This window comes from Aspergillus lucknowensis, assembly GCF_044049455.1.
Source record: "Aspergillus lucknowensis strain CBS 449.75 chromosome Unknown BJX67scaffold_12, whole genome shotgun sequence".
In the NCBI taxonomy this organism is placed as follows: Eukaryota; Fungi; Ascomycota; class Eurotiomycetes; order Eurotiales; family Aspergillaceae; genus Aspergillus; species Aspergillus lucknowensis.
Genome location: NW_027263556.1, coordinates 564,750 through 583,628, shown reverse-complemented (window position 1 = coordinate 583,628; position 18,879 = coordinate 564,750). Strand labels below are relative to the sequence as shown.

General features: G+C 52.5%; 9 protein-coding genes across 9 annotated transcripts; 6 read left to right on the top strand and 3 right to left on the bottom strand.

Annotated features, from left to right (window-relative positions):
* Positions 1 to 490: 490 nt before the first annotated feature.
* Positions 491 to 4,195, top strand: BJX67DRAFT_371217 (Rh-like protein/ammonium transporter; the record flags this gene model as incomplete). The annotated part of the gene is made up of 7 exons (XM_071031054.1): positions 491 to 524; positions 611 to 1,538; positions 1,587 to 1,896; positions 1,951 to 2,115; positions 2,742 to 3,149; positions 3,202 to 4,037; positions 4,087 to 4,195. 7 exons carry the CDS (start codon positions 491 to 493, stop codon positions 4,193 to 4,195), a joined length of 2,790 nt encoding a protein of 929 aa, XP_070887898.1.
* A 66-nt stretch (positions 4,196 to 4,261) lies between these two features.
* BJX67DRAFT_371216 (formyltetrahydrofolate deformylase) lies at positions 4,262 to 5,131 on the bottom strand (the record flags this gene model as incomplete). The annotated part of the gene is made up of 1 exon (XM_071031053.1): positions 4,262 to 5,131. The coding sequence occupies one exon, from the start codon at positions 5,129 to 5,131 to the stop codon at positions 4,262 to 4,264; it is 870 nt and encodes a 289-aa protein (XP_070887897.1).
* A 272-nt stretch (positions 5,132 to 5,403) lies between these two features.
* BJX67DRAFT_349514 (glycoside hydrolase family 7 protein) lies at positions 5,404 to 7,538 on the top strand. The gene has a single exon (XM_071028759.1). The coding sequence runs from the start codon at positions 6,022 to 6,024 to the stop codon at positions 7,405 to 7,407; it is 1,386 nt and encodes a 461-aa protein (XP_070887896.1). The 5' UTR covers positions 5,404 to 6,021; the 3' UTR covers positions 7,408 to 7,538.
* A 1,326-nt stretch (positions 7,539 to 8,864) lies between these two features.
* On the bottom strand, positions 8,865 to 9,680 carry BJX67DRAFT_379851 (uncharacterized protein; the record flags this gene model as incomplete). Its single annotated transcript, XM_071032671.1, has 3 exons — positions 8,865 to 9,232; positions 9,322 to 9,376; positions 9,591 to 9,680. The coding sequence occupies 3 exons, from the start codon at positions 9,678 to 9,680 to the stop codon at positions 8,865 to 8,867; spliced, it is 513 nt and encodes a 170-aa protein (XP_070887895.1).
* Positions 9,681 to 10,731: 1,051 nt separating this feature from the next.
* BJX67DRAFT_379850 (uncharacterized protein) lies at positions 10,732 to 11,325 on the top strand (the record flags this gene model as incomplete). Its single annotated transcript, XM_071032670.1, has 1 exon — positions 10,732 to 11,325. The coding sequence occupies one exon, from the start codon at positions 10,732 to 10,734 to the stop codon at positions 11,323 to 11,325; it is 594 nt and encodes a 197-aa protein (XP_070887894.1).
* Positions 11,326 to 11,865: 540 nt separating this feature from the next.
* Positions 11,866 to 12,627, top strand: BJX67DRAFT_371214 (protein kinase family protein; the record flags this gene model as incomplete). Its single annotated transcript, XM_071031052.1, has 1 exon — positions 11,866 to 12,627. The coding sequence occupies one exon, from the start codon at positions 11,866 to 11,868 to the stop codon at positions 12,625 to 12,627; it is 762 nt and encodes a 253-aa protein (XP_070887893.1).
* Positions 12,628 to 14,643: 2,016 nt separating this feature from the next.
* Positions 14,644 to 15,220, top strand: BJX67DRAFT_379848 (uncharacterized protein; the record flags this gene model as incomplete). Its single annotated transcript, XM_071032669.1, has 3 exons — positions 14,644 to 14,936; positions 15,029 to 15,096; positions 15,165 to 15,220. 3 exons carry the CDS (start codon positions 14,644 to 14,646, stop codon positions 15,218 to 15,220), a joined length of 417 nt encoding a protein of 138 aa, XP_070887892.1.
* Positions 15,221 to 15,536: 316 nt separating this feature from the next.
* BJX67DRAFT_40758 (uncharacterized protein) lies at positions 15,537 to 16,489 on the bottom strand. The gene is made up of 2 exons (XM_071034953.1): positions 16,006 to 16,489; positions 15,537 to 15,946 (listed from the first exon to the last, which is right to left on the bottom strand). The coding sequence occupies exons 1-2, from the start codon at positions 16,216 to 16,218 to the stop codon at positions 15,605 to 15,607; spliced, it is 555 nt and encodes a 184-aa protein (XP_070887891.1). The 5' UTR covers positions 16,219 to 16,489; the 3' UTR covers positions 15,537 to 15,604.
* Positions 16,490 to 16,594: 105 nt separating this feature from the next.
* Positions 16,595 to 18,841, top strand: BJX67DRAFT_40750 (MFS transporter). The gene is made up of 4 exons (XM_071034952.1): positions 16,595 to 17,407; positions 17,469 to 17,888; positions 17,937 to 18,086; positions 18,143 to 18,841. The coding sequence occupies exons 1-4, from the start codon at positions 16,867 to 16,869 to the stop codon at positions 18,637 to 18,639; spliced, it is 1,608 nt and encodes a 535-aa protein (XP_070887890.1). The 5' UTR covers positions 16,595 to 16,866; the 3' UTR covers positions 18,640 to 18,841.
* Positions 18,842 to 18,879: the final 38 nt, after the last annotated feature.

The window sequence follows — 18,879 nt, the reverse complement described above, 5'->3', positions numbered from 1 at the left end:
GGCTTTAGAACTCTGAGAGATAGAGCTTCGACTAAAAGACAAAGAGGAAGAAATACGTGAGAAGCAGCTTCAAAACCAGGCAAAACAACTTCAGAATGAGGAGAAAGAACTAGAGCTTATGGAACATCGAGCAAAGATACATCAGAGAAATAGTGAAATATAAAGATTAATCAGTTAGATAGTAGTTGAAAAGCAGTTAATGCCTTTAATTACAAGTGTCAACAATGTGTAAAGCCTAGCCGCCGGGTAATTAATACCTATAACAATTAGCGTCGGAAGCCGTAATATTGGTCAGGTGATGCGCTAGCGCGGCGTCCCACCTTTAGAACGGTGCCACCTGACCTGTAACCTGTCCGCCGCGGGCAACTCGCACTCCTCTCTCCTTTCAGTCGCATGCGTTTACGCTGACCTAGCCTTTACCCGACAAATACTGTCCCTGGATTTGAGCCCACGGACGGGCTGGTTATCTAAGAGCCAGGCGGCTTAACCCATGACCGGCCGACATGCCTCTCGTTCGAAGAATGGTATCGTGGGCTCCCAATCGCTCTCGGGTTTTCCGCGGGAAACTCTGACACAGACTTGCTCACTGATATCGCATTTCTTCGTCTAGGCTGTAACACTTGTCGACGTAGGAAGGTGAAGTGCGGGGAGGAGCGCCCAGTATGCGCACGGTGCATTTCGTTACGACTTTCCTGCGAATGGGGAGCCACAGTGAAACGTGGGAGACTCAAGGCTCCTGTCCGATATCTCCAACCAGCTCGCCAGCGACGGCCGCCATCGTCAGCTGCAACGGTTACGACTAGCGATGTGGATTTGTTAGAGCTTTTTGCCGGCTATCCGCCAATTTCTAGGCCGGATAACATTCCATTTGCACCGCAGTTAGCCCCAAACTTATCTTCCGCCTCCCCGGAAGTCCTGCTTCCTGCAGGCTGGCCACTCTCAAACACGCTCTGCCGATCCCTTTCGGAAGCTGGCTTTGCATGTTCGAACTCGTTGGTACTTTCGGAGCGCGATCGGAAGTATTTTGAGTATTTCCCCTCGTCCTCTATTGTGTTCTACTACATCAAGGCTTGGCCGTGGAACGGTTTCAGTTACCTATACCAAGGCCCTGCTGCCTCTAACAAGATTGTGATGCGAATGATTCTGGCAATGTCTGCGAATGATATGCACCGTAACGGGTTGATGGTGGAGTCGCACGGCCGTCCTACGGCGGAGGGTCACGCTCGGTATCACTACGGAAGGGCGGTTAAAGAGTTCCGCCAGCTCCTCGAGACCCCCCCTAGACCCTTTTCGCCAGCCGAACTAGAGACAATATTTGCAATCATGTTCCTGATGGTATGCTACGAGTGGCAGTTTGGCGAATCTGTGCACTATCTGCACCTTCACTTGCGAGGTGTCCGCTCATTGCTGGAATCTCACCCGGAACTCTTCGGAAATAAGAACGTGGATGAGGTGCTAGTGTCCATGGATTCCGGCAGCGCAGATATTTCTGCACCTACAGTGTCATTTATACCTGAGCAATTGCTTCTCTGGGTTCTGTGAGTGTTGGTCCTTACTCTATATGTAGCCGATCCTAATCGCCGCAGGTACATTGATGCAAGTTGCCGCACCATGGGGGTGACGGATTCTGTATACGACTACGTTCTTCAGTCGGCAAATCCGGTCCTCCATCCCGATAGACTCTATCGCTGTGCTAGGCTATGGGGCCGTTGCTTCTGGGGTAGCGAGTACCCCGACCAAGAAGTGTCAGACGACATAGAAAATTACCGTGGTTTGGAGCTACTCCACAGGGGCACGACTCTCCTTCACAAAATGTGGCAAGCTCTAACCGACGACCCGGTTCAGACGCAGAACAATGCGGAAGTTCTCCTGAGCCAGATGATGGCCCTCCGCGAGGTACGTCCTATTGCCGCTCCCACTGTGATGGAGAAACAATCCTAACCATGGTAGCAATTCTCGGATCTCTTCTTGACCGCTAAGTTCGCCCGGACGGGTTCGACTCGCCGTACGCTTATAACTATCAATGTGGCTGTGACTACCTTCTATGCGCAAGTCTTGTTCCATCGCCGGCTCTTGTATCCGCCTGGCCTGCCATCAACATTCCATCGCCTCGCTGTTACCAATATCATAGAGATCGCGAAGAATCAATACAGTTCTGATCCACGGCTTATGCGTCGACTGCATTGGCCACTGCTGATGGCGCTGATTGAAACAACGGATCCATCACGGCGCAAATGGCTTCGAGAGCGACTGGCAGATCTGCGCCCGTTTCATTCGGAGTATCGCTGGGCTAATGAGATCGCGGACAAAGTACTATCCGAACAGGATGCAACAAAGGGCATATTCGCTGATATAAAGTCCTTGATCCGCCGGCACGCCTGTGGATGATTCAAGCAAACCGAGAATATATTGGCCGCGTGGTCTTCTCGCTGTTCCATGACGCTAGTCTCCATCTGCTGAACAACTTTTAGCATACGGTTCCGGGGTTCAGCATCCGTCGATGAACTGGCGACGGCTTGCAGCCTATCAGTGCAGGTTCATTGACGGGGATCGCCCGAGCAGATAGGCTCTCCCCTTCTCACTGGCCGAGGCCTGCGATAAGCACAAGGATGTTGATAAGGCAGACACCTTTAACAAGCACCGTGTCTACCGAGATTTCACTCTGCCTGGTCCATCCCACAGGTGCTTTCATTCAGCAAGACAACACTGAGCTCATACCATTGTGCTCGACACATACTAAGATGTCGGCACAAGCCGCCTGGGACGCATGTGACAAAACGGATACACTCTTCATCCTTGTCTGTTCTGTGTTCTGTTGGCTTATCATACCGGCCGTGGGTCTTGCATATTCGGGATACTCAACCCGCTTCAACAGCCTTGCCTCCTTCTACCCGGGTCTCCTCGCTGTCGCTGTGTGCTCACTGCAATGGTGGATAGTTGGATACTCGTTGGCTTATTCCGAAGGTAATGCTTTTATCGGTGGTCTATCCAAGGCCTTCCATGCCGGCGTTCTCGCAGAGCCTATTGGCACCATTCCTGAAGTTCTCTTCTCGGAATTTCAACTCATCTTCTGTGCAACTGTGTGTGCTATTGCGATTGGTGGTGCCTGTGAACGTGGGCGCCTGCTTCCGTTGGTTCCGTTTATCTTCGTACGGACTCCATTATTCTTACACATCAGAAGATGGCTAACCGCTATTCCAGCTATGGAGCACCTTCATCTACGCCCCGCTGGCTCATATGGTCTGGTCGGAGAACGGTTTCCTTGCGCAGCTAGGTGCCCTAGACTTCGCTGGTGGCACACCTGTCCATATCTGCAGCGGTGCCACTGCGACTGCAATGAGTATATACCTTTCGTACCCCCTCTTCCGATCACGCCGATCCAGCAAACGCACCCCTCAGCATCTTCGCCTCCATAAGCCCCACAATTCCCTTTGCCAACTTCTCGCGCTTATCATAATCTGGAACGCTTGGCTCGCCTTTGACGCCGGCACAACGCTTGCATTGAACTTCAAGAGTGTGATGGCTGCGTGTGTAACTAATCTTTGTGCTGCGTCGGGGGCGCTCACCTGGGCTAGCCTTGCCTACTGGGAAACCGGCAAATTCAGCCTGGACAGCACGTTCCTGGGGGCTATTGCAGGACTAGTTCTCATTACACCTAGCGCGGGTTTTATTGGTCTCAACACCTCCGTCGCGTTTGGGGTAGTGGGTGCGCTGGCGGGGCGACAAGCACTGCGCATTAAGTTCACCAAAGGAGCCGCTCTGTGGCGATGGGTCGATAATGGTGATACCTTTGCAACCCATTGTCTAGGGGGACTACTCGGAACACTGGCGACCGGATTGTTTGCGCAGCGAGAGGTTGCAGCTTACGATGGCGTGACAATAATTGCCGGTGGCTGTATCTTTGATGGTAATTGGCGCCAACTGGGCGTCCAGCTAGTCGAAGCACTGATAGGGTTTACGTGGAGCTTTGTCGGAAGCTACGCCCTATATGCTCTGGTCGATTGTGTCCCTGGGCTTGAGGTCCTAGCAATCGATGAGTGGGTCACACGTCTCCCTATTTGTTACTGGTGATGCTAACCAAACCAGGGACGTCATTGCCGGCATGGATGCGTCGCAAATGGATGAGTCTCTACACGAGGCTCAGTGGGCCGATGAAGAGGACTACCACCCATTCCATGCAGATATCCGGCTCTGAAGCGATCTGATTCGTGGTTTGTATATACACAAACATATCCAACATAGCGTCAATCAATAAGGTACATCAGTTGAACACGACAGTCTTGTGTCCGTTTAACAAGACCCTACGCTCAGCGAAATACTTAACTGCAGATCCCAGGACGTTGCTCTCCACGTTACTGCCTGCATGGGTCAACTCCTTCGGACTCATGCCATGGCCGACACGCACCACGTTTTGCTCAATAATCGGCCCCTCATCCAGATCACTCGTGACGAAGTGTGCCGTGGCACCAACAAGCTTCACACCACGGTCATACGCCTGGTGGTAGGGCTTCGCACCCTTGAACGATGGCAAGAAGCTATGGTGGATATTGATGATTTTCCCGGACATCGCGTCGCACAGTGTCGGCGACAGAACCTGCATGTACCGCGCCAACACCACCAACTCAATATCATACTCCTTGATCAGTTCTAGAATCCTGCCTTCCTGTTGCGGCTTTGTCTCCGCCGTCACAGGGAGATGTATGAACGGCACCTTGTACGTCGCCGCGAGAGACTCAAAGTCCGGATGGTTCGACACAATAAGCGGAATATCTATCGCCAGTTGGCCGGTCGATTGCCGGAACAGGAGGTCATTCAGACAGTGCCCAATCTTGGAGACCATGATCAGGACGCGGGGTTTGTGGTCGGCCGTGAAGAGCTGGAAGGACATCGAGTGCGCGGTCGCAGTGGGTTCAAAGGCCTTGCGGAGGGTTTCGAGATCCGGTGCAGGCTGTTCCTCGCTCGTGCCGGTTGTGTCGGGGCCGAAGTGCATACGCATGAAGAAGCGGTGCGAGGTTGGGTCGCCGAACTGCGAGGAGTCGATGATGTTCAGGTTGTGTTGGACCAGGAACCCGGTCACGGCGCTGACGATGCCGGGGCGGTCCGGGCAGGAGAGGGTTAGGATGAAGCTCATGTTGAACGAATAGGCTTGTGTTGAACGAATTGAGTTTTGCTAGCGATAGGAAGATGAGACTGTTGAGGGGAGTTTGGTGCGCAACCGCTTGACTCACTTGTAAAATCACGGGAATCCTTGCTCGATTTGGCCTGTGACACATCACGTGTTGCCGCATGCGGCCATTGGGTCCTTGTCCAGACAGATAAGACCGATAAGCAAAGCCGCTTATGGAAGGAATAGGGCTCAGGGCTCGGAGCTAGGGCTTCTTGGTGGCGATCCGTCGCTCTTTCCCGATTGAGAAAAGAACGTTTCTACGGTCTCGACTCTCCAGGTTCACGTGAAACGCTCCCGAGGTCCTTCTTCTCGACAAGCCCAGACGGAGTTATTACCGCCGCCTATACGAGCTCATATCTGCTCTGCAGAAATTAATCGACGCCTCGTCTGATGCCACCTCCATCTGACGGTTTCCCCGCAACTGAAGAGGCGCTCTCATTCGCACGCCGCGTCGGGTATTGTTGCCCCGGCTGCCAACGCCGTCTTTGCATACGGTAGCCACCGTTTTACATGTTACCCTCAATATATTGTACATTAGTTGGTTCCCCGGATTCGAGTTACGCCATACCGCTCCTAAACAGGTGCCGTATCCCCAGGTTGCATGGAGCCTGGTCCTCCGGACTACCTATTCCGTCAAGGCGGATTCGGTGTGATGGTATCTCTATCTGGCACGCTGAATTGCTTCGTCCGGCTGCCGTCCGCGTGGACGGACCGGCGTGCCGTGTGGGCATCTCCAGAAGCTCGAGAGGGCGGCTACAATTCAGGTATAAAGGCTGCGTTCTGTCTACCAGTCGACTGGCCGTCGTGAATGTCCACAGTCATTGTCCAATATCTCGCTTTAAGCTTCAGCCACTATGGCATGCTCATTCCAGTTGTACAAGGCTCTTCTCTTCTTTTCCTCGCTGCTGTCCGCTGCGCACGCGCAGAAGGTTGGCACCCAACAGGAGGAGACACACCCTAGTCTCACTTGGCAGACATGCACCAGCAGCGGCTGCACTACGGAGCAGGGTGAGGTTGTCATTGACGCGAACTGGCGTTGGTTGCACACTGTTGAAGGATACACCAACTGCTATACCGGAAATGAGTGGGATACCTCGATCTGCACAGATAATGCAGTGTGTGCCGAAGAGTGCGCTCTCGATGGAGCTAGTTACTCCTCCACATATGGCATTACCACCTCTGGCGATTCTCTCCGCCTCAACTTTGTCACTCAGTCGCAGCAAAAGAACGTCGGCTCTCGTGTGTATCTCATGGAGGACGAAGAGACATACATGATTTTCAACTTGCTCAACAGGGAGTTCACCTTTGACGTTGACGTCTCTGAACTGCCATGTGGTCTGAATGGCGCCGTCTACTTCGTCTCCATGGATGCGGATGGTGGCCTGTCCAAGTATCCGACAAACGAAGCCGGGGCCAAGTACGGCACTGGCTATTGCGACTCCCAGTGCCCCCGTGATCTCAAGTTCATCAACGGCGAGGCCAACGTTGAGGGTTGGGAACCTTCTGAATCGAACCCGAATGCTGGTATTGGTGGTTATGGCTCATGTTGTGCAGAGATGGACATCTGGGAAGCCAACAGCATCTCGACCGCGTTCACGCCTCATCCTTGCGACACCCCGGGCCAAGAGCGGTGTGACGGCGATTCTTGCGGGGGCACGTATAGCCCTGACCGCTACGCCGGTACCTGTGATCCCGATGGCTGCGATTTCAATTCCTTCCGTCAAGGAAACGAGAGCTTTTACGGTCCGGGTATGATCGTTGACACCAACAGCCCCTTCACCATTGTCACGCAATTCATCACGGACGATGGAACCGACACGGGTGCTCTCTCTGAGATCAAACGGTTCTATGTTCAGGACGGCCAGGTTATCCCCAACTCGGAGTCCACCTGGACTGATAATCCCGGAAACTCCATCACCACCGAGTTCTGTGAAGCGCAGAAGGCGGCCTTCGGCGATACCGATGTTTTCACCACACATGGCGGACTGGCTGGCATGGGCGCCGCTTTGGAAGAGGGAATGGTTCTGGTGCTGTCTCTGTGGGACGATGACTACGCACACATGCTCTGGCTCGACTCTACCTACCCCGTGGATGCCGACCCCAGCCAGCCAGGTATCGCCCGTGGGACGTGCTCCACTGATTCTGGAGTACCGTCGGACGTTGAGTCCGAGCACGCCGACGCGTCTGTCGTCTACTCGAACATCAAATTCGGACCCATCGGCTCTACCTTCGACCAGTAGTACCGCGTCTGCGACCTGAAAGTAGTGACAGACTTGATAGTGGCAGCCTTGGTGTTGTGGATGAAAATCACTCTTATCCGGTCTTTACTGTGAGCAAAATGGCCGAAGGTTAACGGAAAGGATACTCTAGGCTTTAGTCAAATTCATGATTATCTCCCCGCACCATGATGCAAGTAATCTTCATAAGTTCCTCATAGTTAGTCTGCCCGTTCAATCGATATACCACATTGCACGGGCCCAACAGACAATACCTCGCGCTGACCCCGCATGACCACAACCCCTGTCGACAAACATGTAGGCAGGCCTAGATCCCAAGCTAATGCAAGCAGGGAGGCCTGCATCACACCCTGATTCCACGAATGAACCCTGCAGAAACTCATCGCCGAACCCCGCTAGTGCTGATCCGGCCACTCCCGGATCCCCAGAACACGGTTGAAGCATGAAGGCCGTTTGCCTCGGGGGAAGGGAAGGGAAGAGAAGGGGTGGGGGAGGTGAGACGCCGCGAAGTTGCGCCGTTGCCAAAAGAGACTCCGTACTCCATACCCGTACGTACCGCACCCCTTCGGACGCGGCCATCCATGCATTCAGTCCGTCTTGGGGGTGCAGGCTTTACTGACTCGAGGGGTTGCCATGTGGCTTCGCGGGGGTTCAGTGCAGTGCCGTGGTTAAGCGCAGGGAATCCCATCCAGAGTGCTGTTGGTATGATGACCCGGCTGCATTCCTGGTTGTTCTTTTCCAACGTATACTCGCTATGCGTATCTGCACTGGGGCCATGGTTTTCGGCGGTACTATCCATTCCCTCCTAATCTCTCCATTTTCGGGAGACTAATATCCAGGAAGTACGGCACTGATAAAAGCCCGGATGTGGCAACATCATAACCTCTATCTCCGGGTTAAGGGCCTTCTTGCCCCTCCTCGCTGCGGATATCGCCTCGAACGATGTCGTCATTTTTACACCAGGTACTCGATTCGACGCTGATAGATAATAGATATTGGATACCACGACATGGAGGAAGAAATTCTCGTGCTAACCCTATTTCAGGCCGCCATTAACGCCATCCGCGCCTCCTCCGCAACCAGCCAGAGCATCTTCGTGGAGGGGAACTCGTACTGAGGAGGGGGCGTGGACATGGTGCCGTTGGGCACTTTGATTTTGACCTTATATTTGGCAGGGTTTGCTGGCTATAGTTTCTCTGGGGAGACCACACTTAGAGTGTGTGCAGCCAAGGATTTCCATGAGAGGTGAGACATATGGCAGAACATCATAATCACATACGAAATCACATCCTGGCTTTCCTGTCCATTCTTCCCGAGCTTGACGAAAAAAAGATCTTTAACGAGAGTTACTTCCAAGCTATTCATAACTGATAGTACCAACTCCGTTAGCAAGGTTTCTTATCAGAAGCATAGAACAATAGTAACAGTTCGACTTACCAATCTAATCTCATCCCATCCATCTACGCAGAATACGACCCAAACCCCTGAACATCATACTCAATAGTAAGACACTCATCCTTCAAAAACTTGTCACTCCCACCATCGGCCCAGAAATTGCGCGTCTCCTCCGTCGGCCAGGGGAGACACTTCTTGTCCGGGAAGAGGAGCGCGCGCTGGCGGTGCGCGCCGTACGCCAGGACGCGGAATGACCGGATCGGGTCGGACAGGAGGTCGTGGTTCCGGCGGGAGTTGTCCCAGACGTTGATTTCTTTGGCGTCGCCGGTGCAGCCTTCGCCGGTGAAGGCGCGGACTTTGTATATGAGAGGGTCGTGGAGGTTAGGGCGAGGAGGGTGAGTGGCTTTGTGAGGTGCATGTTGGAGGCAGAGGACTGAGTGTCGAGTGTGAAGTGATGGGGAGGGTTAGGGTTGTTGAGTTTCTTGAGTTGAGAAGAAGAGACTGTGAGTTGGAAAAGAATACAGGGGACTTGAGCCCTTTTATATTCGAGGTGGTCGTGGCCTTCAAGGAGTTCTGGCTTGCCAGGCAGTGTCCGAGTAAGAGAATTATCTTTGCCCAGCTGCTTTCTGGACGAAGAGGTTCATCCTGGAGCTGGCCTGATCCGATGATCATTCTCTGCAAAAGGCCCTATCGAGCGTTGAAACGTCTCAGTGTACTCGAGATACTCGTGTATACGCAATTCCAGCGGCAAAGGATACCAACAACAACAACAACAAGAAATCGACACTTACCATCGCCAATGACGTCGTGGTGGTGGTGGTGATCATCTCATCTCTCAAGTCCCCGCGTCCTGTAGGACCGCGGAACCCCCAACCGTGCATGCTCCGCCCCGGGATCTCCCCATGAGAGACGGCAAACTTCAATGAACATCTGTCTCGGCAGCGCCAATCTTCACGAAAGGGGTCCGACCAAGCGCTCCGCTCGAAGCCCGAAGCGCGGTCCGCCCGCACGCGCGCCTTGGCTGGAGAGAGAGAGAGAGAGAGAGAGAGAGCCTTAATAAGTCTGCACGTTGGCAATATGTCTCTTGCGTGAGAGATATCGTCTCTTCTGAATGCAAGTCCGGTCTCATGCTCCAGAATGTAACTTTGACTTGTGGCGACACGTGGAACAACACGCTCTTTGCACTCCTTCTCGATATTTCCGTCCTCCCTGTCCAATGGATGTGCGATATTTCTTTCCTTGGCCACTTGACGAGCATTTTCCTCCTTGTATTTGGTTTGCTAGTGCACTTGACTCTTGGTCGGGAGATTGTATTGCTTGACATTTTTCCAAGCGTAGCTCAAGCAACCGAAGGTCATCAAGTGTTCTGTCACACATGCAGGTCAGGAAGCAGCTGATATCAAGAACTAAAATTAGTGAGTGGGCCAATGGTATTGGCGCAGGGTGTTGCCTCGGTGTACCGACCTCAGTCACTCGAGATGCTCTCGAACTTCAATGTTGAATTTGACACAGAGTTCAGCATTTGCTTATATTCTTAAACTTTTGTTACCATATAAGCTATCTCAATTTTTGGGAGAAGCACAACCAAACATGGCACTTGTTGAACTACCACACCGATTGGCGTCCCACCAATTCTTGTCCGTGGGTGTGGTGGGATGGGTTTACCGGATCAATGACCGTATTGTCGTCAAATATTGAAAGGACACATATGATACAGCCTTCGATCAAGAAGTCCAAGTATTCTGAATGTTAGAAAAGCACGATATTTGCCCGGACATAGTACAAAGCTTCCTGTGTGTTCCGAACGGCATCTTTCTGGCATATCTTAGCGGGGGCAGCTTAGACCGCCGATTACACGCAAACAGAAAGCATACAGCCAACGGGATGGAAGTCTTCAGAGCCGAGCCCACACGTTTGGTTGAGCGATGGACTATGGAGCTCTGCAGCGCTGTGGCTTGGCTCGAGTCACTTGGACACGTTCATGGAGATATCCGCCCGCCCAACCTGCTTCTCGACGCCGAGGACCATCTGAAACTCACGGATTTTGATAGTGTGGCTCTGATCGGTGAACCATATGCTGGTACTGCACCTCCCTGGGCGCGTCTGCTAGGCTGCGAGGCCGGGAGCGACAACGGTACATTTGGAATGTGCGGTGCTAAAGCAGAGCAATTTGCTATCGGCTCAATTATTTACTTCATGACAAGGGGATATGAGCCTTATGAGCATGAGACTCTGGCCGAGGGTGGCCCGGAGATTGTTAAACGCCTTCAGAAGATGGTGTTTCCAAAGCTAGACGGTGGGGACCTGGATCGGATTATCGAAAAGTGCTGGAACGGTAGCTTTTCCTCCTTGTGTGTTCTCTTGGAGGAGGTAAAGCTTCTTGGAGGTGCAATACAACTACCGCGCGCGACGAGCCTGAACAGGGAGCATTGCGACAAAATCCAGAAGGAGTGCGTACATCTCATCCAGGTCGATTACTGGCTTGAGATTTACAGGGAGGTGGATTACGTTCTCTGCTTGCGATAATGATAGTACTGTCAGCCATGAAGACCTATCAGACCCTGGGGGCTACCATCAGCTACCCCGTTATCTTTTGTCGATGCCAATTTATTGCTGGTTTATGTCCAACGCCACAACGTTTGGCAACTGGTTTCATTCCGGAGAGGCGTTATGTAATTCCTCTGGGCGCAGGACAGGTTCTGTAAGACCTTCAACAAAGACGGCCGTCCTGTAAAATCAGCCTATGAAGTTGTCAATTTCCTGGAGCAGTTACTACTCGAAGCGGTTATGTGTTGCGTCACAGTCGTTGTTTTGCCTCTCCCTGGCTCCAACACCCATGCAAGGGGGCCGGTTGTGGTTGGGATCGGGGGAGGGCGCACTGTTTTGGGCGAACCGGGCTACCTAGGTAGACTCCGGTATATCAAGCAATTATTAACTTTTGGGGGCCGGCCATCTTAAATAGCTCACAGTCCCACCTTTGTCGGGAAGAAGATGTCGCGGGATACATTAACCTCACATCCTATTTCGCACATCCTTCTTCGCAGATCCCACTTTGCTTGCGTTACCATGCCTGCGACCCCTCCTCCCAGCCATGTTTCAGCTCGAGATTCCCTCGATTTTATTGCAGCAGGAACCGTCAGTGTGGTCTACGCGCTTAATGAGGATTGGGTAATTAAGCGATCTCCCAAGCCAAACGATAGCTTCGCTTTGTCCGCCTACGATATTGAGCAAAAGGTGTATCGGAGACTAGGCACCCATCCCCGAATAGCACAATGTCGAGCAATTACCGATGACGGGTTGGAGCTGGAACGGGGAGATTGCTTACGGCAGATACTCAGCAGCAGACAAAACAAGATCGAATCGCATACCCGGCTCCAGTGGGCGTTGGAAGCTGCCGAGGGGCTCCAGTACATACATGAGAAGGGAATTATCCACGCTGATATCGGATGCCATAATCTTCTTATTGACAGATCGGGTCATATTAAGTTTATTGACTTCGCTGGCTCCAGTCTTGACGGAAATGAGCCTTTGGTCTGCTATGAATGGTGTAGTTACCGACCATGTGCTGCCCTTGATATCAAGACGGATATATTCGCCTTTGGGTCGACGTTGTTTGAAATCGAGACGGGCAACCTCCCCTTTCATGAACTGCAGGAGGGATTGAGTTCCTGGGAATTAATGCGGGCGGCGGAGGAGCGTTTCACCGCGAGAGACTACCCGGATATGGACATGATGCAGCTCAGGCACGTAATCACCCGTTGTTGGAACGGTGAATATGAATCAATGGTGGATGTCCGCGGTGATATAGCTACCTGTTGGCAGGAATAGGGAAACTTCTATGGTGTCTCTACACATACGTTAAGCTGCAGGTATTTTTGAAAAGTTAGGCCACAATATCCACGGCAGAGATAATACTCCCTTGAATAAACCTTGCCATGACCAGGACCAAGGCCCCATTCTGCTACAAGCAGTGACAGCTTGATAATGACCTTGTTGCTCCAGAGCCATTTAATATAGGGTTTATCTAAAGTAATACTTGAAATAACCTAAGATAATGCTAACTACTAAAGCCAACCCTTCATACTACAAAGTTTATTGCCGAGAAACAAAAATACCCCAAAGTATTCTAATACATGGCCTTCTCCAATATCAACATGGAGGAAGAGATTGTCAAGAATATCTATAAAAAGTAAACAGTTACTTAGCCGGGAGAGTGCTGCCTCTATACAATCATCAGCAAGACAAAACCTGAACCCGAGACTCAGGGGCGCAACAACAATGACACAAAGGCAGTATATGCTGGAATAATTGCGCTCTCTAACATAAGCACTGCCTGCACAAGCACAGATTTCAGCATCCTGATCTTCCCAGCCTTCCAGTGCATGCATGTTGCTTTGAATGCTATTAGCCTATTAGCCTCCTGCTCCTGTATATGCTTGATCTGCTATTCCTAAGTGGATTAGGGCTATGTTACATGGGGTAGAAGTGTCATTCTAGTAATTAGATATTAAAGAAAGCAGTATTACGCATGGAGTTTGAGCTTGAGGAAGTCTTGTGCTGGGTGCGGGCATTCCCCTAGCCAATAGGGATTGTAGTTGATGTGCTAGAGAGAAGGAATAGGAGGGTGGGGACGAGAGGTAGGCACATGGCTGTGTTTTCAATTGTGTGGGATGAGTGGGAGGGGAAGAGGGATAGGGTTTTGAAGCAGATGGGGCGGAGGAGTTTGGGCTTGAGTTTCTGGCAAGGCGTGGTAAAGAGATGAGGCATAAGCGTATTATTTTTACTCGGGGGCTATGCCACCAAAAGTCTGATTTGCGTCGACGAGAGTGGATAACCACGACGGTGCTTGTCCTTCCAGCGAAGACAGAAATAATACCTCATGGTGCAAGGCCGTGGCCGTGGAGCGAACAAGACGACGCACGAAGCATGATTCCCGACAGGGCATCTTGGTTCGGGGTTTAATATCCTTCACGTCATCCCCACAGCCTCGAGCATTTGTACCAAAATATTATCCAACAGCAGCATGGAGCATAATTGGTTTGGACAGAATACGATATAGGGTTAGGCCCCCGTTAGGCAAGCAATCTTCCCTGTCAACAGAGACACTCTCTTGCGGCTCATATCCCGAACTCGTCAAAACTGAAGGTAATCTCTCTCCACAATTGCGCCCCTGCGCCTCAGCCTCCGATCCTCCTCTCGCTGGCCATTCCGACGAGCAAATCACAGGCCCAGCCAGACCGGTGGAGAACAAGGCTGGAATAAGCAGTGCTGCATTGCTCCCACGCCAAGCATGATTTCGAATCCGTGGTTGGAAGTTAGGATTGTTCAGCTGCGCCTTGGCGAAGCTCTCTTCATGGGCCAAAGCTGGGACGAGAAGGTCTCTGTTGACAGGGAAGATTGCTTTGTCAACAGGGATTTAACCCGAAAGAGAAATTCCACCATCATGGGGGCCAAAGCTTGGACAGCGCCACGTTTGATGCCAAGAATAGCATGAAGCTACAAGGAGTGAGATCCAAAAATCATCCCTGACGGTATCAATGCAGTGAAAGGAGTCCCCGCGATGTAAGCTGGCTGTTTCAGCACGCTGTTGTGGGGTGCGGAGTAGACTGCGGCGCCCTTTGGGCAGGGTACTCCGAACACTGCCTTCTGTCAGCTTGCTCGCGGTCATCCATAACTTCAGCCATCCGGGAAGTTTTCATGTCAATTTGGAGCCCCAGAAAAGATATAAAAAGGGTCACGACATCCGTCAGTTCGCTCTCATCATCATCACAACAATCCCCAACAAGCCAAAGCATCTCTATCAAGTTCAACCCAAAGTCAAGTTCTTTCCACTCCACCGCAAAAATGATGTCCACCTCATTCATGACCATCCTCTCCCTCCTCGCCCTCACGGGAACCTCCCTCGGCGCCCCTGCAACATCCCCTGCCGACCTCCTCCAGAAGCGCTTCGACCTCACCTGCCAGGACAACGGCGGCGGCTACCGCCCTGTCGGCGAGGCCCAGAACTGCGTCGACTACCTCTTTAACAAGGGCGACCAGAATTGCGTCGTGACCGGCGACAACACGGACTTCTGCCACGCCGGCGACACGGTGATTACGGGGAGCAACATTGGCCCTGGGGGCGATAGTTCGCTTTGGTATGTGACTGGACCGGACAGGACTTCCTGACTCGACTCGGATAGATAGCGGGACGTTGTTTGATGATAATTCGCTAACTGATTGGTTACAGCCGTGACGTTGCGTACGGTGCGCAGAAGATTATTGACAGCTGCACGACCCCCGAGGGATACGTTGCCGGTAAGCGGCCCGGCGAAGGTTCCCACTTATTTATAGTTAGAGGCAGGGAGTGACTGACTCTTATTCAGGTGCCAATGCTGCGGGCGGCAACGGCAATCTTATTGTTGCTATCAACTTTGGTTAAGCGTTGATCAAGATGTCCTTCACCGGAGGGATATTATGTATCAGAGAGGGCATGAAGGTTATGAAGGCCATGAAGACTAGGAGATCAGCGCGTGTTATTGCAAATTTTTCAGTGTGCATTAGGAGCTGTTTTGAATTTGATATATTTGCTCTACCCACGTACATATTCAGAGAAGATAATCAGCCCTGGAGCATCCGAGAACTGCCTTTTTCGATATCTCGCGCGCAGCCAAACATGATTGGCCACTGAAGAGCAATGCCCGCAGCCTGCAAGACGAACAGGTCCGATCCGATTGATGGACACGTGTGTTGCGCGTTGAGAAGCTCATCTGGCATTCAGAGATCCCTGATTCAGTCAAGTCTTGTTGACTGATTCCTGTTACAGTCAGCTCGACAGCTTGCTGCTCTCATCCTGTCCAGGACGCAGTTTCTCCGAAGTCGGTGATTCCGGCGGACTTGATACGTTCCCAGGACCAGGGCCTAGTTTCTCGTCGGGGCTGCGTTTCTCTTCAGAGTCTGGTTCTAAAAAGATCGGGCTCGTCGCAGAACTCGGGTTCTCCGGAGCGCTCAATCCCCCCGTCGCACTTTCAAGCTTGGTAGCACTCGACTCCTCCGTGGCAGTCGACTTCTCTCCAGCACCCGGTTCGGCAGTCGTCTCTTTCACATCACCGACACCAACAGCGAGTGGATCGGCCGGCAGCGGATCTGGGGATTTTGGGGGCACATCCTGCACGAATCGTTATGAGTAACCCACGGTAAACAAGATCGAACCTTTGAAAGACGTACGGCTTGCTTCGGAGGAGGAGGATTGGGAGGGTGCGCCTTCCGCCAGCGCCGTCGTGTAATCACCCCCTGCCAATGGACGTAGCACACCAAGGGGATACACGCGAAGCAACAGCAGACGTCCGCCCAGGTGTGGATGGGGAACATGTTCTGGCTATCTGACCAGAGGTCGTCGTCGGGTTCGCAGCATGGTATACCGCAGAAAGAGCAGGGCATCTTCAAACGCTATTTGGTGGGATTGTTGGACTATGTTCGAGTGATGGAGTGATGATGGGACGGGGACAGCGCGTTCTTCTCTCCGTGTTTCCTGCATCTTGAGGAATACGAGCTTCGTAGCGGGAATCCTCCGCGCCAGCCACTCATTTGTGCTTCGAGAGGGAAGATGCTTGCTCATCTCTCGCCTGACTCACACCTCAATTGGGCAACTGAACAGCGACTTCTGTCATGGTCTTCTTTCACAGCTGATTAATGTTGAGGATGTTCTCCAATTCGGAGGCGATATGTGGGTGGGGTTCTCCAATTTTCTTGTCAGGATTTTTCTCGCCTCAAGAAGCACCATGAATACACAGATATGCAGGATTAATTTCCTTGTGGGAAGGGACTTGACTTATATAACTTCTTCAATATATATCTATATATATTTCTTACGAATTATAGAGTGTCTTTTCGTCATCTTGTTCCAGGCGATGCATGCTGTTTTGCGCGGTGAATATGGATCTCCAACTCGGCAACAAAGCCGGCTCCAGTCTGACCCCCTCTGGAAAGATATAAATCTGCGCTTCCCCAAACTTGCGCACGACTTCGCGACACCATGCTGGTCTTCCTGCGCGGACCCCGAGGAGTCACACCGGGAGCAACTTCGAGATGGCCCTCAGCCCGAACCCAACGCACCAACCACCCCTGCAAGAATACGAGCCCGAAAAGCAAGCCGACACATCCACCCAGGAAATCGAATATCTCTACCTCGATCTCGACACTCCTCTCCCAACACCATGGATCACAGCACCCCCAGGACCCGGCCAATCGCCGCCTCCTGACGCCCCAACCCTCGAGAAATACACCTCGCCCTTCCTCTGGCCGAAATGGCGCAAGTCCATGATGACTTCGATCTCGTGTGCCGTGACCGCACTGGCGGGGTACTGTGCGGGCGAAACGTCGCCGGCGTCAGAGCTGCTGACGGCGTACTGGGATATCAGTCCCGTGGCGTATAATCTAGGAATCACGCTCTTCTGCGTTGGATTTGCGCTGGCGCCCATGGTGCTGGCGCCGTTTTCGGAAATTAATGGGCGACGGCCGATTTTCGTTGCCAGTGGGATTTTGTTTGTCGCGTGCACTGTGGCTTGTGGGGGGACGAGGTTGTTTGGGGGGTTCCTTGTTGCGCGGTTCTTCCAGGGTGTGGGCGCATGTATGACTTCCGTCCTCGGTTGGTGAACGCATATTCAGGGCTGGTACTGACTTGGTGATAGCGACGTTCTCGACGATGGTTGGAGGTGTGATTAGTGATATTTATCATGCGCACGAGAGAAACACGCCCATGGCCCTCTTTACGGGATCTGCGTTCTTCGGAACTGGGCTCGCACCGATGATATCCAGCGCCATCGTGCAGCATACCTCGTGGCGGTGGATTTACTGGTCTCATGCTATCGTCACGGGCATTTTTGTCCTCGTCATACTCCTCTTCTTCCAGGAGACGCGTGGCAGTGTGCTTCTCAGTCAGAAGGCACGCACGCTGAACACGTACTACGAGCAGCTCGAAGCTGCGGGACACTTTGGTGTCCTGACTGGAGATAAGCCCCAGCCGCGACGAATCCGATGGAAGGTGAAGAGTGATGAGGAGCGCGAGTCTCTGGCAAAGATGATTAGCATTTCGCTTTATCGTCCTTTCCGTGCGTCTCCAGGTCCGCTTTGAAAGTATAATGCTGACAGCTATCTAGATATGCTGGTCACCGAACCCGTCGTCTTCTTCTTCTCCCTCTGGGTCGCCTTCAGCTGGGCCGTCCTCTACCTGCAATTCGGCTCCATCCCACTCGTCTTCAAAACAAACCACAACTTCACCCTCGAGGAAAACGGCGCCGTCTTCACCGGTAAGCCTCGTGAACCCCCCGGCCCATTCCACTGACGCCCAAACTAACTCCAAAAGCAATGTGCGTCGGCTCGCTCCTAATCACCCTCGTAAGCATCTACCAAGAAAAGCTCGCAACCCGCTTCAACCTCCTCCCCCCAACCCCGGAAGCCCGCCTGTACTTCGTCTGCATCCAAGCAACCCTCATGCCCATCGGCCTCTTCTGGTTCGGCTGGACCTCCCCTTCCTCCATCCACTGGATCTCGCCCACCCTCGCAATCGCCTGCGAGACAATGGGGATTTTCTCCGTGTACCTCGCCGTGTTCAACTACCTGGCAGACACGTACCACCGGTACGCGAGCTCCGCTATCGCAGCGCAGTCGTGCTGCCGGAATCTGCTGGGTGGTGCGTTCCCGCTTGTCACGAACGCGATGTTCAATAATCTGGGGTTTCCCGAGGCGAGTAGTCTGCTCGGGGCGATTGGGGCCGTGCTGTGTCTTGTGCCGTGGGTGTTGGTGGTTTATGGTGAGCGCATACGCGGGAGGAGTCGCATGGCGAGTGAGCTTGCGAAGTAGCTGACCTGATACCTGAACGAGAGGAAGAGAATAAAGGGGGTCTGCATATTAAGCGTCACAGAACTTTTTCGTTCGTTTGTTGCATATAGACTGCTGTCATTCGGTTCGGTACATACAATTTGCACCGGCGGCTTACAAAAGTAATCCTAGTACGAGATTAGTTACTACTTTAGTAACCTTAATGGATACTACTCCAGATAGCCTCTTTGAACAGCCCTATTTGCCGTGGAAGGAACGAGT

Excerpts from the sequence above, each read along its gene's own strand:
- BJX67DRAFT_40750 (XM_071034952.1), top strand. The coding sequence starts at position 16,867 with ATGGCCCTCAGCCCGAACCCAACGCACCAACCACCCCTGCAAGAATAC. Across the intron at positions 17,408-17,468 it reads CTTCCAGGGTGTGGGCGCAT|CGACGTTCTCGACGATGGTT; the intron begins GTATGACTTCCG and ends ACTTGGTGATAG. Across the intron at positions 17,889-17,936 it reads TTCGCTTTATCGTCCTTTCC|ATATGCTGGTCACCGAACCC; the intron begins GTGCGTCTCCAG and ends ACAGCTATCTAG.
- BJX67DRAFT_40758 (XM_071034953.1), bottom strand. The coding sequence starts at position 16,218 with ATGCCCTGCTCTTTCTGCGGTATACCATGCTGCGAACCCGACGACGAC. Across the intron at positions 15,947-16,005 it reads CTCCTCCTCCGAAGCAAGCC|GATGTGCCCCCAAAATCCCC; the intron begins GTACGTCTTTCA and ends CGATTCGTGCAG.
- BJX67DRAFT_349514 (XM_071028759.1), top strand. The coding sequence starts at position 6,022 with ATGGCATGCTCATTCCAGTTGTACAAGGCTCTTCTCTTCTTTTCCTCG.